General features: G+C 55.2%; 1 protein-coding gene across 1 annotated transcript in view; it reads right to left on the bottom strand.

Annotated features, from left to right (window-relative positions):
• Positions 1 to 14,489, bottom strand: part of TRIM8 (tripartite motif containing 8) — a 30,271-nt gene extending 15,782 nt beyond the window's left edge. Inside the window, exons 1-2 of the mRNA XM_082285905.1 lie at positions 13,506 to 14,489; positions 12,562 to 13,217 (exon numbers count right to left, since the gene is read on the bottom strand). Coding sequence (XP_082142031.1) covers positions 12,562 to 13,131 — 570 coding nt within the window. The 5' untranslated portion in view covers positions 13,132 to 13,217; positions 13,506 to 14,489. The remainder of the gene's footprint in view (positions 1 to 12,561; positions 13,218 to 13,505) is intronic.
• Positions 14,490 to 15,294: the final 805 nt, after the last annotated feature.

Below are 15,294 nucleotides of genomic sequence, written 5' to 3'. Positions count from 1 at the left end.
GAATCTGGGCGCTGCCCACACCTGGCTCTCAGCAGCATGGGGAGGACAAAGTGACACATGGGGGGACGGAGGGAACCAGTCCAGGGGTGGAGGGTGCAGCCCCTCCTGCACAAGTGATCAAAGTGGGACAGGAAAGGTCCCTCTGGCAGCACAGCATCACCAGTGGAAGCATGGGATGGAGGGGCATCTTCCGGCCCACCTGCCCAGCGTCCCATCTCAGGTTGTCCCACATCACTCTAAAACACATTGGGATGCTCTGGCCCCACTGGAGAAACTCTGCCTGAGTCTCCTTGATGTGAAGCAGATTTTCAACTTGCATTGCTTTGTACCTTTATTTGTTAGGCTGGCTGGGACCAAAGCCCTACACCCTGCAACCTTTTCTGCACACCAGCAGCTGGAGAAGGCAAGAACTGGAGCTCAGCCTCGCTCTTCATTATTCCTCCCTCTGGAAATGCAAGCCACCCACAACGACCACATTTTGGGGATGGCAAGTCCCAAATACACTAGGCACGGCACAGTACTCCTGGCTTACAAGAATTGTGCAAGGAGGGCTCTGATTTACTCGAACGTGACGTCCCAAATTCCCCACCAACCGCGATCACAGGAAATCTTTGGGACCGGTCCCAAGGCTGCCTCATTGTGCTCCGAGCAGCAACAGCATGAATGAATCATGCTCCTCAACGTGACACCCAGCTCCCAGCAACGTACTCAGGACCAAAATATTTACGTTGCAAATGAGTAAGAATAGGACCAGATCCCCTCCCCAGCCTGGTGGCATAAAAAGGCCAACCTGGTCTTGCATCGAGCAAGTGGGTGGCAGAAGGATAGGAAAGCAGGAGGCAGACCAGTCCCCATGTCTTGCAGCCTGGCTCTGCCCAGCAATGCTGAATCAGAGCCCTTCCACGTAAAAGCAAAACCCCAAAGTGGCAAGCACTGAGACTACGATCCCCGTGGTACCACGTTCCTTCTGGGTGACACGTGAGGGAGCATGCTGGGACCTGTAGTTTCCAGCCAGCCAGCTGCAAAATGCCATCCTCCAGTAAACACATCTCAAATTAAAGTGATGCAAGGCCCCCAAGCTCCTGGCAAGGTGCCAGCCATGGCTTCTTGTTGGCAGACACTTGGCCAATTCCCATGTGTTGCACTAGCCCCTTTCCCAGGAGAAGCCAAGAGCCCACAACCCCCAAATCCCCTCGCAGCTGACCTGCAACCCACCCTTTCTGAAGCAACATTTCTGCATGGACAGCAGAATGCTCCCAGGTGCAGCCCTGGCCAGCAGGAGACATCAGCCCTGCTCCTGCCTTGGTGTTGAGCCCCTCCACCTCTGCTCCATGGCACTGCGATGGCAACCCCCAATCAAGACCCTGCATCCAGCACTGGCCAGACTTCAGCTACATAAAGCCCAACACTGCATCCCTCGAGGGGTCCCATAAAGATTCCACCGAAGCAATCAGAGTCGTAGGAAGCAAAAGGCAGCACACTGGTGTGGTGTTTTCAGGCAGAATAGCGCAAGCAGTCAAAGCTCCACTGAATCACCTTGCCAGCTGGGGACAACCACCTCCCCACAGCATCCCAGATGGGCATGCAGCCACCCCAGGAGTGCTGTCACCCCGTGCTCCAGCAAGGCCAGTCCATACGTCACCCCCTGGGGAACGTGGCACCCCTCTCCTCACCCGCTCACCCTCCCCGCTGCGGAGGAAATCATGCGCCCGGCTGATGTCAGGAGGCATCACTTCACACAAAGGCCAGGCTTCCTGGCAGGGAAGGGGTGGGGGAGTGGGGAGGAAGGGGAAGAGGAGCCCGGGGCAAAGGCAAATGGCATCTACAGCTCCTTGTGTGTGCAAAGGGGCAGCAGCAGGAGACAACATGGCTCCTTCTACTTCAATTGCCCTTGCACCTGGGAAAGAGAGGCAACATCGTATACCCCAGTGCCCTTCGCAGCAGCCACAGCATGGCCCTGCCCTGCACCCTGTGCACCCCTTTAAGAATCCACTGAAAAGAAGGGACTCAAGTTTATTTTAATTTGTGCCTGCAAATAAATCAGTTCCATCTTGTCCACACCAGGCAGGCTGTGGCTGTTGCCAACCAGGGGACACAGCTTCCTGCTTAGCACCCAACCAGGAGAAAAACCACTTCTATGACAAGATCCAACATCAGCACCCCAAAAATGGGCATGAGCATGCACCCCACCTGTCTCCTGCTCGTGGGTGGATAAATACTCATGGTACCCATTAATTGATAAATACAGATAAAAATAACATATTGAGGACCACAGTCAAGAGTAACCTGCAGCCCTCATTCCCAAACTCCTCTCTCCAGTATGCTTCCCAAAGCCAAGCATCTTCGCAAAACATGGCATATCATGGTACCCACAGGATCAACATAACTCCTGCTTCAGCATCTCCTCTCCTCCTCTACCTCTTGCAGTCCCAGCTCACCCCCAGGCAGCGAAAGTGGCTGGTGACCAGCACCAGACTGCATTGCTTTTGTCTCCAACTCAGCCTCTCTCTCAAGGACAGGAGCACTCTGGACCAGCTGCACAGGGACCAATGAAGAGGGCTCGGCTATAGGGGACCTGTGGGATGTGGTCGATGTTGATTGAAAAGGGAAATCACTGATGTTGCAGGGGGCAGCCAGGGAAGGTGGATTTTGGATGTGGGCACCACCAGGGAATAACTGTAAAGGAGCAAACCCTGCTGCTCTCCTTCAACGTGCTGACTTCTGCTCCTAGGAGAAGGCCTGCCATTGGTTTTTAATCTCGCCCGATTACGGACCAGCCTTTGACATTATTGATCTCAGGCCTCTGAAGTATCATTTATCTTCCAGGTTTGACTCGGCGATCAGAGCTCGACAGCTCAGACCCCAGTCAGCTCCATCCTCCCAGCGAGCCAGGGGAACTGCTCTGCTCAACTTCGGTCCTGCTGATTCATGTGAGCCATATTTAAGGCTCAGTTTCCATCCTCACATAAGGTGTCTTTCACTCTCTGCCTACCTGGCATTTCATTTTCTGACTTAAAAATCCAGCTCCTCAGGTCTCTGGCAGACCAGCAGTGCTTTCTCAAGTTTAGCACTCCAAGGTGCCTCTAGTGTGCCCTGCTTCCCCCTTTCAGTTTCATTATCCTCTTTCAAAGAGGATGCAGCAGAGACACAGATATTATGGGACGTGCTGAGAACTGCACAGGGACTGGGGGAGCAGCGCCAGCAGTCAGCGTACAACCAGAGAAGCCATTTCTAGCTGTGACCCACTGCCATTTTCTAGAGCAGAACGGACCAACAACGGCAGCTCCTCATTCCCTAGTGAGATTGCACCCACAGAAAAACCAGGTAGCTATTGTGGTTCTGTGGTGGCTTCCCCTTACTTGCCAGCCAGCACAGCTGCCACAGGGCCAGCTCGTGACTTGTGCTTGACCTTCAAAATGTTAATGCCTGCTCCCTTCACCAGGTCCAGAAGAGATGGGCTGACAGGTTCCCTTTCCCCTGGATACCTACATCCAAACTGACAGACAATCCCAGCCTCCACTGTTTGGGAAGCACAAGGTTTTCCTCAAATGTCTTTGTCAACAGCTACTGGATGCAGCGTGTACACGAAGGCTGTCTTTTAGGTGCCTCCAGTCTCTCCCTCCTGCAAAGCCAGGCCTTGTGTTTTGGGAAGGAGGGGCATTTCCTGAGGAAGGCTCCGGTGGGCAGTTTTAATACATTGAGAGAGGAAGGTTTAGTTTTTGTTCTTCACCTTGTTATCGTTTATCATATTGCTGAAAAGCACTTTGGTAAACGGAGATTAATACCATGTGCACTTATAGATTGTTGCAGGAGCCAGGAGCCAGCCCTGGGGAGGACCAGGGGAGGAAGAGCCTGGATGGGCGCAGCTAGCAGGGTCCAGGTTCTGCAAGGCACCACCATCAGCAAAGAAAGCTCCAGTCTCCAGGACTGCTCCCCCACACTGCCATGGACTTCCTGACTCCTACCAGGTCCCCCCACCTATGCTTACCTCTAATTTAGGGTAATACCTTGACTTCCCCACCCAGACTTAAGGTTGTTGCAGAGATTAAAATGATCTTTTCCTCCCCTGTTTTAAGCAGAAAGCTACAAATTCCTTAGCTGGAGGACAGGCCTTGGTTTTACCTGCTGGGCTCACATGCTCAGGAGATGCATTTGGCAAGGGGTGGTCTTCACACCAGGCACTGTTTCTAGTTCTCTGCCCAGATGCCCTGCTGTGCAGGATGCCAGCAGGCAGAGGCAGGAAAATAGCCCCCAAATGTACTCACATTCCCTTGAAGGGGGCAGGCTCTGTCCCACCTGCTACGACCAAACTACCTCTGACCAAAACAGAGCTCGCAGGCCTCAGCCACCCAGCCACAACAGTGCAGCTGTGGCAGGAGAGCTGCAGTAATTCCCTCCTGGATCTGGCCACCCCCATCACTAAGGGGCTAGCATAATACCAGAGGGAAGGGGGAGTGCAGCACCCCCCCGCACTGTCCCCAAAGGGTCTGTGAGGGGGACAGAGACCTCGCAGCGCATTTATTCCGCTCCATCCATTTGAGAGGCACGCTTCAAGGGGCTTTTTGCCGTCAGAGGCGGGTGCACCAGGACAGGAAAAGAACAAAGGGAGGCACCGGCACCCCCAGCCCTTTGTCTGAGCGCAGAGGAGTTCACCTGCAGGGAAAACCTGCTCCCACCGCAGAGGCAGCAGCTCCACACGGATTCGGATGGGGAGAGGGACGCGGCCCCCCCTGCTAGCAAGAGGATAATGAGCAGAAGGATGCAATCACATTACCCTCTCTCTCCCCTTGCCACACGCACAAGCCCATTACAGTGCACGCCAACCCCCCCGACTTACCAACAACCCAACAGCCGCAACCAGCAATAAAAACCATTGCCACAGAAATACCAACCCACCCCCAGTGTGATCGATCTGTGTCTGCGTGTGGCCCAGCACCAAACCCTGGAGCTCAGCTCCACCGACCAGGATTGACTGGGAGGGAAGGGGGTGGGAGACTAGTTTCCAGGGGATGGGGCTTTAAAGGCACACAATAACTGGCTCAAATGAGGGTTTGGATTAAGCTGTCGTATGGCAAGGGAAAACACTGCCTCCATTAGGACATGGGGGATTTTCCTTCCCTTTCTCCAAAGCTACAGCTCTAGGATGAAGCTTCCAGGTCACCCAGGCAGGGAGAGGAGAACTGGGTGATGCTGAGCAAATGGGGGATCCTGAACAGGGAGAGATGGGTGGAGGGAAAAAAAGGCAGTTCAGCCCTCCCCAAGCCCCAGATCATACAGTCGGCTGCTCTGACAATGTTTACTCATATTTCAGAGAGACACAGCCATCCGGAACGTCACTCCCTGCCAACTGCCTCATCTGGAGCCATCCACAGCTCGGCTCTTCCCAGCCCACTCCAGAGACAGCCCTCCCCACCAAAGCATCCACACAGCAAGAAACTGCAAAAGGACAGGTAGGGGGAAGAGAAGAAACAGAGAAATTAAATTAATTAATTTTTTTTTAACAGTTCTGGTACATCATCCCAGCAAACGGATGACTTGGAGTATGCTTGGAGTGTGCCGGCACCGCTGCAGAGTGCAGGGCACTGTGCTGAGCTGGGAACTTCTGCTCATGTTACCATCACAAGAGAATCACAAGACAGAAGAGGGACAGCCACGATGCCCTGGTGAGAACAGGCCGAAGCCGTCCTTATCAGAAAGGATCTGGGACTGGGAACCTCTTCCCCGAGTTCATCTGGGGGACATATGTAAAAACTTTTGCGTGCATCCAGAGTCTCATGCCTGTAAATAACCATCCCTCCCTCCATATTTGGGACCAGACATCTCTTCCTCCCATTCCCAAGCATGCTGGATGTAGCTCTCCCGGGGAAAGGACGGGTGGCTGCCTCTGTCCTTCCATGGAGGAAAGGGAAGGGCAGGACATCCCCGGTCCTGCACATTTCACATCTCCCCACTGGTCCCCGAGCATTTGCCTCACCTTCTCTTCCAGCAAACGGAGGTTCATTGCAGGAAATTGGCTACCACTGCAAGCAAGCTCAGCAGCTTTGAGTCCTCTGTGCCATCCTCCTTACTTCAACCCAACCAGCATCTCCTCAGCCTACAGGCTGTTGATAAATGTAGGAAGTTGACAAAGTCACCAGAACCTAGCCCAGATCCATAGCATTTTATTTTTTTTAAGAGCGAAAAAGCCAGGCCAGACCAGATTCTGCCCCGGAGCCTGCGTGGCAAAGCAGAATCCAGCTCCAAGTGTTTATTTATAAATCCGTACATACATGTACATTTGAATTCTGACAGAATTAATTCTGGCATCCAGCTAATTCAAAGCATTCCTCCCCCATCACACTACTGTTGCAGGCCAGCCCTGCACAGAAGCTGATTATAAAATGCTGCACTAGCCAGGCATTTCTGCAAAGGCTTGTGCTATTGAGCATTCAGTCTTTCCTTGCTTGGCTATTTCATTGTTTCGGTGTCGATCCCTCCTCTCTTGCCCTGTGTTTCCTGGTTACTTTTGTCCCTGCTCTGGAAGCACTGCTGCTCTCAGCCCCATTTCAGTGTCAGATTGAGAAAAAAAAAAAGCCCAAAACAATTACATGAAATTAAAGAGAAGAAAAGAAGAAATTATCACCATGTACCAAGATTTTCAGTAAACAGATAGGTAACGAGCAAAAAAATAGGCCAATATGCTGCAAGGCAAACTGCAGACAGATCTGGGGATAGAAAACCCGCTGCCTGCCTCCCAAGTACAGCTAAGAAATCCCTGTGTGGTCACACGCTGTCCTCTGGAGCAGAGAGGAGAGAGGTCAGGGCAGCCAGCACTGTAAGAGCCTCTTTATTCTTGGGCAGTTGCACGAATCTGATCGCTTGTGCCCTTTGTGAGACATGGAAATCTGCCTTCTCCTCCCACCCCCTTCGCAAGCCTCTCTTCTACTCCCCCTGCTCAGATGAGGACAGAGGCAACTCCTTGGCTCCAGAGGCAAAGACCAAAGCAGCAGAGAGTCTGTGGATGCCCCTCTGGCAGGACCAGGCCCGGATGGGCACGTGGGAGACCCTGAGAACGGTGCTTTGTTGGAGCAAGGGGAGGGGAGAAGAATGCAAGGACAGTCCTGGGACTTGTGCATTCCTTGAAGGGCTCACCCAGACTCCCACGTGTGAGGCACGAGGCTGAGGGGTGGAGAGAAGTCCACGGTGTCCCACTGCAGTTCATGTCTCTTCTACTTCCCCCTCTCCATCATGCTCATGGGCTTGAAGAGAGCAGCACGCTGCACACCTCCATACCAGCAGACACATGATGCTCACATAAGCATCACACGATAGATTTAGATTAAACAAGGGTCTGGGCTAAGTTCATTATGCCCTCATCACCAGCCAAAGCTGGGCTTGGACCTCCTAGTTCAGAGACCAGACCACAACACCTCTGTTTCAGGGGCTCATTCAAAGTCACTCCTGAAGGAGGGCTTCAAGGTGGAAAGCTCTAGGCCAGGGCAGTCTGGTGTGCAAGGCTGTGCCTAGAGATGCCCACCTGCAAAGTACAGTCAACTGCAGAGGGGTAAGCCTGGGCTACATTTTGTTGCTATTCCTTGCAAAGCAGCTCAAGGTCCTCAGACGAACCTTTCCTTACCTCTCCTCTTTCCACCTCACTCTCCGACAACTCCCATCTACACTGCATTGTCCCCTGTGGGAAAAGAGCATTCTCCACTACAGCCCCTGTCCTACTCCTTTACCATGGCTGTCCCCTCCACACAAGCCTCCTTCCTCCCACCCAATCCACCAGGCTGCCTCCCAGCATTCTCCATCTCTGCTGTCACTTCTCGGATTGACTCCACACAGAAGACTTGCAGCTGCAGGTCTGGATCAAACAACCACTGGCAACCTGATGGGCTAAGGGCAAGGAAAATGCTCAAGCTTAGCAGGAAAGCAGCGGGGAAAAGCCCTTAATCCAAACCCTGTGGAGGCAGGAGACTGCTCCAGTTCAGCCAAAGATCTGGGACTGCCAAGATACCCACTGCTGCTTGGCCAGCAAACCCAGAGGGGTTTACAGCAGGGTGGCTCAGCCCCCCCAGACCTCTCTAGGGCAGCTTGGGCTGCTGCAGGTTGAACTGAAATCTGCTGCCCCTGACAATACAGCACAACAAAGCCTGACAGATTGATGTGGTGAGTGGCACAGAGCTAGGAAGCCAGGCTAGGTGGGTGCTGGGATTTCTGCCACTGCCCAAGGCCCAAGAAGTCAGTGCTCATCACGGCAGCTTCACCAATTGACAGCATCCCAGGGCACAATGATCAGTCACATTTAGGAGCATAGTGCCATATTCCTAAGGCCCCTGGGCAGGAACTAGGGCATAAGCAAAGCCAAGGAGGGAGAGACCTGGATTAGGCTGACCTAACCCATGGGCTGGGCTGGCAGTTCAGCTCTGGGGTGCTGGTGGAAGTTCAGATGGGGGTCGCAGGGAGAAGCTGCACAACTCCTGCTTCATAGGACCTGCTGCAAAAGTTGTATGGGGACCAGATATGCTCAAAGAGTGCCATAGCAAATGCCTGCCAGGCACCAGCCACACCACCTACAGCCACGAGAGCTAAATTAGCACTCAAGCAGTTGGGCACTTGCACTCACAATGCCTGCAGTGAGCTGCGTGCCGTGCTCCTCATAAACAAGTCATCTGGAAAATAAGTAAGCCTGTAAAAATCCAGTCCATCACAAGTTACCAAACCTGTTTCGGAGTAAAATAACCTAGAGCAGCTCACGCCAGAAGCCTGGCAATGAAGCTGATCCCAAGCTTCCCCACCAGTGGGGCTCCCTTGGTCCCAGCAAAACATCTCTGGCACAGATGGAAGCATGGGGATGCAACATGGGACTTGGTGGTGACCAAAGCTGGCAAACCACCAGTTTCTGGTATAGACTTGAGATCCTTCTCTTCCAGTGCTCCTACCAAATGCTCACCTTTCCTCTTTCTCATAATTTATAAAGCATGTGAGTTGACCTTATGTGGGATGCTGCCAAGAAAGAAAGCCCAAACCCAGGGAGTTGAAGATGGACTCAGCAGCCTAGTCCCTGTCACCCTGGATTTGCTGAACATGCCCTGCTCCATGGACAGTGCTGGATGCTGTTCCTACATACCTGCACAAGGGTTCCCAATGTTTTCCTGCAGGTCTCAGCACCACAACGCATTTTCTCCCTCTTAATGTAAAGCCACCAGAGATCTTCAGAATATGAAGGGATTTCTAGGAAGCTAGGTCAGGGGGAAATCTATCTCCTTCCCCCCAAAAAAAACAGAAGCAGGAGGAGAGCCTCTCTACCCAAGACCCTTTCCACTGGTGGCACCTCCAGCTGAGGACAGGCAGCTGGGAAACCCCTGAGCAAGCTCAGATGTACCTGGCCTCAATCAACCATGTCCCGCACAAAGACAGGGCAAACATGGTAATAATACCCTGCAAGTGAGTCTCTTTCTCTGACGGCTGACTTCTGACCCATACTCCAATCCCAGCAATGTAATTTTCCCCTTTTTGGATGGAGAAAAAATAAAAAGCAACACATCAACTTTGCACTGGAGCAACTTTCTTTTTCAGCCTTAGAAGCAGGTTCCCCAATAAAGGCAGAAGGCATGTGGCTGGGGCAGCAAAGGCAAAGATGGAAGAAAAAATGTTTCATTTTGAGACCTTGACACAAACAAAATGACAAGAAGCAAAAAAAAAAAGAAAAAGAAAAAAAAAGAAAAGAGGGTGCCTTGTTGGGTTTTCTTTCCCCCCTCTCCTCTTTAAGCGCTACAAAAACAGGAAACAAAGGAGAAAACATCTCACGGGGGGAAGGGGAGGTAAGCGCTTTATACGCCCACGAAAGAAAGATTAACCACATATTTTATTTACTGTTTGTATTACGGTTGCACCGTGGAGTTCAACTAATTCCGAGCCAGGGCTCTGCGGGTTTGTGCAGCACCCAACACTGAGCGGGGTCCTTTCCCCAAACCCACCAGGTGTGTGCTCTGCTTCAGGCAAACCCTGCACAGACACCCCCTTTCCTCAGGCAGACACCCGCCTCCAGCCTCCTTCACCCAGCCAGAGCACTTCTGCCCCAACTGCCAGCTCAGCTGACAAAGCGCTGGTGCTGTCCCCAAGGAGTTTTGAGCCCCTTTTCCCCTTCAAACCAGTCTGTAACCAGGGTAAGGTGCCCTTCGAGGGAGGCTGGCAGAACAGCCAGAGGAATAAATGCTAAAAAAGCAGAGTTTATGGGGAGTGTGTTTGCAGGCTCCAGTCCCTCCTCCGGGCCATGGGGGCCACCCACCCCACAGCGGGTCGATGTTGCAACCCCCCCATTCGCGAGTCCCCTGCACCAAGGTCAGGGCTCCGATCCTCCCAACTTTGACTCATTTCTCAATTAACGGCTTTCCGAACCCAAGCCACACATGGAACAAACCTCTCACAATGGGGCCTCCCCCGGACCTCCCAAGCCCAGCGTTACTCATCTGCCCCCCCAGTCCCAGCCCATCCTTCCCGGGATGCTCCAAGTGCGGCTCACCGCTGCTGCAGGGTGAGCAAGCAGCCAGGAATCCCGGGCCCGGCTCCCGCAGGCGGGAAGCCGTCACCAGCTGAGCTCATGCACCCTAATTCGGGAGCCGACGAGGCCACCTTCCTCGCCGGCTGGCAAGGGGCAGCTTTCAGCCGGAGATCTGGCCACCACCATGGAGCAAAGGCTGGCAACCTGCTGGGCACTTTTCCCAGGAGCTCATCCCTACCCCAGCTGCTTCCTGGAAGAACTGCTTCAACTACAGGGGGGATCCTTTGGATCCAGCTTGGTGCTGTCCTTCATTGACCCAGACTCCGAGCACCCAACCGAGCCATGCGCCCAGCGGGAAGAGACAAGCTTATCATCACAGAGAAAGGAAATTAAGATAACGCAGTGATGGAGGTATCGAGGGATTTGGCCAAGGTCACAAAATAATTCCGTGGCTCTACAATACAGCTGTCTAACACTTTTGGTGTCTGGCCACACATCCTAAAATTTCAAGCCAGGGCCAAAATCCAGCCTAGCCGGTGGCAGCTTTCTGTCAGGTCATTAGCAGCATGCATCCGCAAGAAGCAGCGAACATCCAGCCATAACAACAGCAGCAACAACAAAAAAACACGCAGCAAGAGCGGGAATAAATGAGATCAAAGTGTCCTGGAAAAGGACCTGGAAAAATAGTTTTGGTCCCTGGCTAAGGCTCCTGGGAGATGCACATGTGAGCCCCATCCCAGCCCTGCACAGCCCTCCCGAGGTGGCTCCCCACACTGGCAGAGGGAAACCAAAATGACTCCCTATAAATAGAAGCAGAAAAGCGCTTCTCCAAAAGACTGACTGGGTCTTTCCCCTTCCAGCGTGTGTGGCAGAGCTGCTGGCACCTCCATGGAGGTCCCTGGTTTTCCCCCAAAAAACCTGGAGAGGAAAATAACCTTCCTGTGAGCTCAGGCTGGCTTCTCTCTACACAGAGCTGCCTGCTCCCCCCACCCCCCCGCCCCACTCCCAGGCCTGGCCATCCAATTGGAAAGTAATTATACTGCAATTTTTATTTATGACTTCTTTTTTTTTTTTTTTATTGCTAAATGGTGACTCATTTTGGCAACATTAAAATACACAGGAAATCATCCCCATTTTACAGTAATCACCATTCAATTCATTGTTAAATATTTATTCGGCAGACAAGCGCCGAGCCTCTTTCGAAGGGTCGGAGGGGGAGCGGAGGGGCAGCCCTGAAAAAGGGGAAGGTGGTAGAAGGGTCATGGCAGGGCTGCCCGCAGGGCTGGTAAATACCCGCCAGGAACTGGAGGGTGGGGAGCCAGGGGTGAAAGCTCCTGCCAGATGGCCTCGCCAAGAGCAAAATACAGACCCGCTTTCCCTCGAATCCAGCATTACAGCCCATCTTGCCCCAGGGAGAGGGGCAGCCCTGTGTCCCCTAATAAAAACCACACTGTTTGGCCAAACCCCAAGCCTGAATCCCCACCAGTGAGACGTCATGGGTCTCTGACACGAAGCTCTTCCATTGCCGGGGGGAAGAGGATGGTGGCCACTGGCCCCAGTGGGAGGCAGTGGGAAGAGCAGGCAGTTTGACATTCACAGGCCTTACAATGGACAGGGTCCACTTCTGCAGCCGCTTTGTCCTCCCGGGAAGCCCAGTTTTGGGGTGACTTGACCTCAGATGTAGGCAACTCTTCTGCCTTCCTCTGAACAGCTGTATAGCCCAGATAAACCCGGGAGACAGCCCCTCCAAACAATCCTGGCCCAAGACCTCAACCCTTCCCTGCAGAGTGCAAACCCAAGGGGCCGTAGGTCCCACAGCTCAACAGCTACGAAGGCCTCCCAGCGCAGACCCCTTCCCTGGGGGGCCCCCCTGGCACCCAGAGGCTCCGTCACTGCTTGGCTGGGAGGCCACCCAACATGTCTGCCACGGGGGGACCCCAGGCAGGAGGAGGAGCAGCGCCAGGGTGGATTTTGTGTAGGTCCTACAAAAACACAGGGGAACAGACACGGCAGGGGAGAGGGCAGCCGGGTGGTCCCTGGGCTGGGCAAACCCGGTTGTCCAGGATGGTGGGACTCACCCGGATCTCATTGCGGCGGATCTCCACGTCGCAGACCGAGTGTCCCTGGTGGGCCCCGCTGTAGTAGCAGCAGAACTGGCAGACGGCCACCTGCTCGGCCTCGCAGTGGTACAGGCGGTAGGCGTTGTGCTGGGGGCAGCTCCAGGCCCGCACGTCCTCTGCCTCCACCAGGAGATGCCCCCGGGCCGTGGAGGGCTGCTGCAGGTGGGTCTGGACGTGGGACTGGCAGCACGGAGCCTCACACCTCAAACAGATCTTCTGGGCAGGCAGTGGCGGGCCCCGGCGACAGAAGACGCAGTGCAGGACTGAGGAGGGCTTCTCCAGGTTGAGAGAGTTGAACTTCTCCACGATGTTGGTGAGCTTCAGGTTCTTCTCCAGGTTGGGCTTCTGGTTGTAGGCCTGGTTGCACTCCGGGCACCGCACCAAGCCCGACTCCTTGGCCCACGCCTCCCCGATGCAGCCCCGGCAGAAGTTGTGCTTGCAGGGCAGCTGGACCGGCTCCACAAAGACGTGCAGGCAAATGGGGCAGATGAGCTCCTCTTCGAAGCAGTTCTTCCAATTCTCGGCCATCTCTGCCGGCAGCTCTGGCGACACTTCCCCCCAGCCGCTTCGGTCGCTCAGTGCGGTCTAGGGGCGGACGCCAGGGTCTGTCCTCCCTGGAAGGGGAAGGCTGAGGGTGAACGGACAGGCTCCCCCCTCCCCGCAGCACGCGCCATAAATAATAAACCGCAGCAGATTTTAAAATCGGGGATAAAATAAACCACAGAGCAGCACTCTAGGAATATCCGGCAAGAAAACGCAATGTCCCCATCGCTTTGTTAAAAAAAGAACACAAACGGTTAATAAAACCCCAACACGATCCTGTTGGACTTACAGCCCAAAGTCCTAACCACCCCTAAAAGCCATTTGCTCCTTTTTACCCAAGAAGGTGAACTGAAACTTACCGAAGGTTGAAAAAAATCCATACAAAATCCAGCAGCAGAGTCCAAGTTCCATATAAAGCTCCTAAATTTAGCGCTCCGGATCAGATTTTTCTTTTCTTAGGTTTGCAACTGACATTCAATATTTTAAAGGGACTTTTGTCCCCCACCAAACCTGGCCAACAGCTGAGGGCACCGACTCGTTTGGGCTTTTTTTTTTCCTTCCCTGTATTTCTCCTCCCTCTCCCCCTGATGGGAGTTGGGAATCAGAGTCTTTTAAAGGAAACAGATCAAAGGGTTAAGATCCAAAACGGGAAAAGGAGGAAGATTAAAAAAAAAATAATAATAGCGACGATGACGATGGCGGAAAAACGAATTCTCTCTGCGGCCCCCGAGATTTGCTTCTAAATCGGAGGAGCAGCACGCAAAAAAAGGAAGAAGGAAAAAAAGACAAGACCGGGGGGGGGAAAAAAAAAGAGAAGAAAAAAAAGCCCTCTCGCCTGCTTCGAGATTGCGAGGTCTTGAATGGGAGAGCTCGGTCATTCAGAGCAAACCCCAGCCCAGCACAGCCCGCCCAGCTCCTCCAACGCTCCCGGAGGGAGATGGGAGAGGGGACGGGCTTTGCCACGGGGGGAACTGAGCCCCGCGGACCCCAAAACAACCTGCTCCCACTTCCCACCAGGGCTGGGGGGAAAAAGGTGCCCGGAGGGGTCCGTCCTAGCCCGCTCTCATGGCCGGCCCGGGGGTCGCAAGCCCCCGACGGTAACAATGCTTTGGGGCGCAGGGACGCTGCCCGAGCCGGCGGCGGAGCGCTGCGTTCCCCGGCGCGGCCCCGCCGGGAAGGGGCGAGGCGGCGGCGGCGGGCAGCCGGGAGGAGCCGGCCGGAGCGAGCGGTTCCGGGAGAGCCGAGTCAGCTCTCAGCCATCTTGAGCTGCCCGGCTGAGAACGGAGACCGGGAGCGCGTTAAAAATAAAATTAAAAAAAAAAAAAAAAAAGGGAAAAGGGTATTTAAAAAAAAAAAAAAAGAAATTATAAATAAAGTCACCAGAACAACCCCGCTCCCGGGAGCCACCTCCTCCGCCTGCCTGGCGAGGCTCTGAGGAGGGGCTGCGGGGCAGGCGAGCCCGAGCCGAGCCGTCCCGTCCCGTCCCGGCGGGGCCGCTCAGCACAGCCCCCCGCGCCCGCCCCCGCCGCCTCCAGCCATCTTGGGGTCGCCCTGGGCGCCGGAGCCCCACGCCCCGGCTTCCTCCCGCCGCCCCCGGGGAGGCGGCCGCGGCCGGGGGGGTGGGGGGGGGAACGAGGAGCGAGGCGGGTGGGGGCGCGGATCCCCGCAGCGGGGAGGGGAAGGGGGGGCGGCGCCTCGGGCTCAACCCCGGCGCGGGGGGCCGGGGCGGCGGCGGGGGGCGGGCGGGGCGGCCATGGGGGCGGCGGCCGCCGGGATCGATCAACCGGGGAAAGGGGTGCGGACGGGCGCGCCCCGCCCCGCTCGGGAGCCGGCCGGGGTGGGGGGGCGGAGCGGAGGCGCCGGTGCCGGTGGGTCTCGCCGGGCGCTGCCGCCGCCGCCGCCTCGGAGCTGCCGCTGCGCTGCGGCGGGAGCGGCCCCGCCCCGCCCGCGGGACCGCCCCGCGCGTCACCGGCACCGCCCCCGCCCCGCCCCGCGGCCGCGCCGCCGTAAAGGGGACACGGCCCGCGGTGGGGCCCGACACCGATGTCCGCCGCTGCCTCCCTGGAGGCCGGGCTTGGGATGTCCCGTCTGGCCGCTGCATCGGCCGTAGGGCCACCAGCATCCTTACGCGGCCGGCACTGCTCAGGG

Source organism: Coloeus monedula (genome assembly GCF_965178545.1).
Source record: "Coloeus monedula genome assembly, chromosome: 8".
Lineage (NCBI taxonomy): Eukaryota > Metazoa > Chordata > Aves > Passeriformes > Corvidae > Coloeus > Coloeus monedula.
This window is presented reverse-complemented; position numbering and strand designations above follow the sequence as displayed.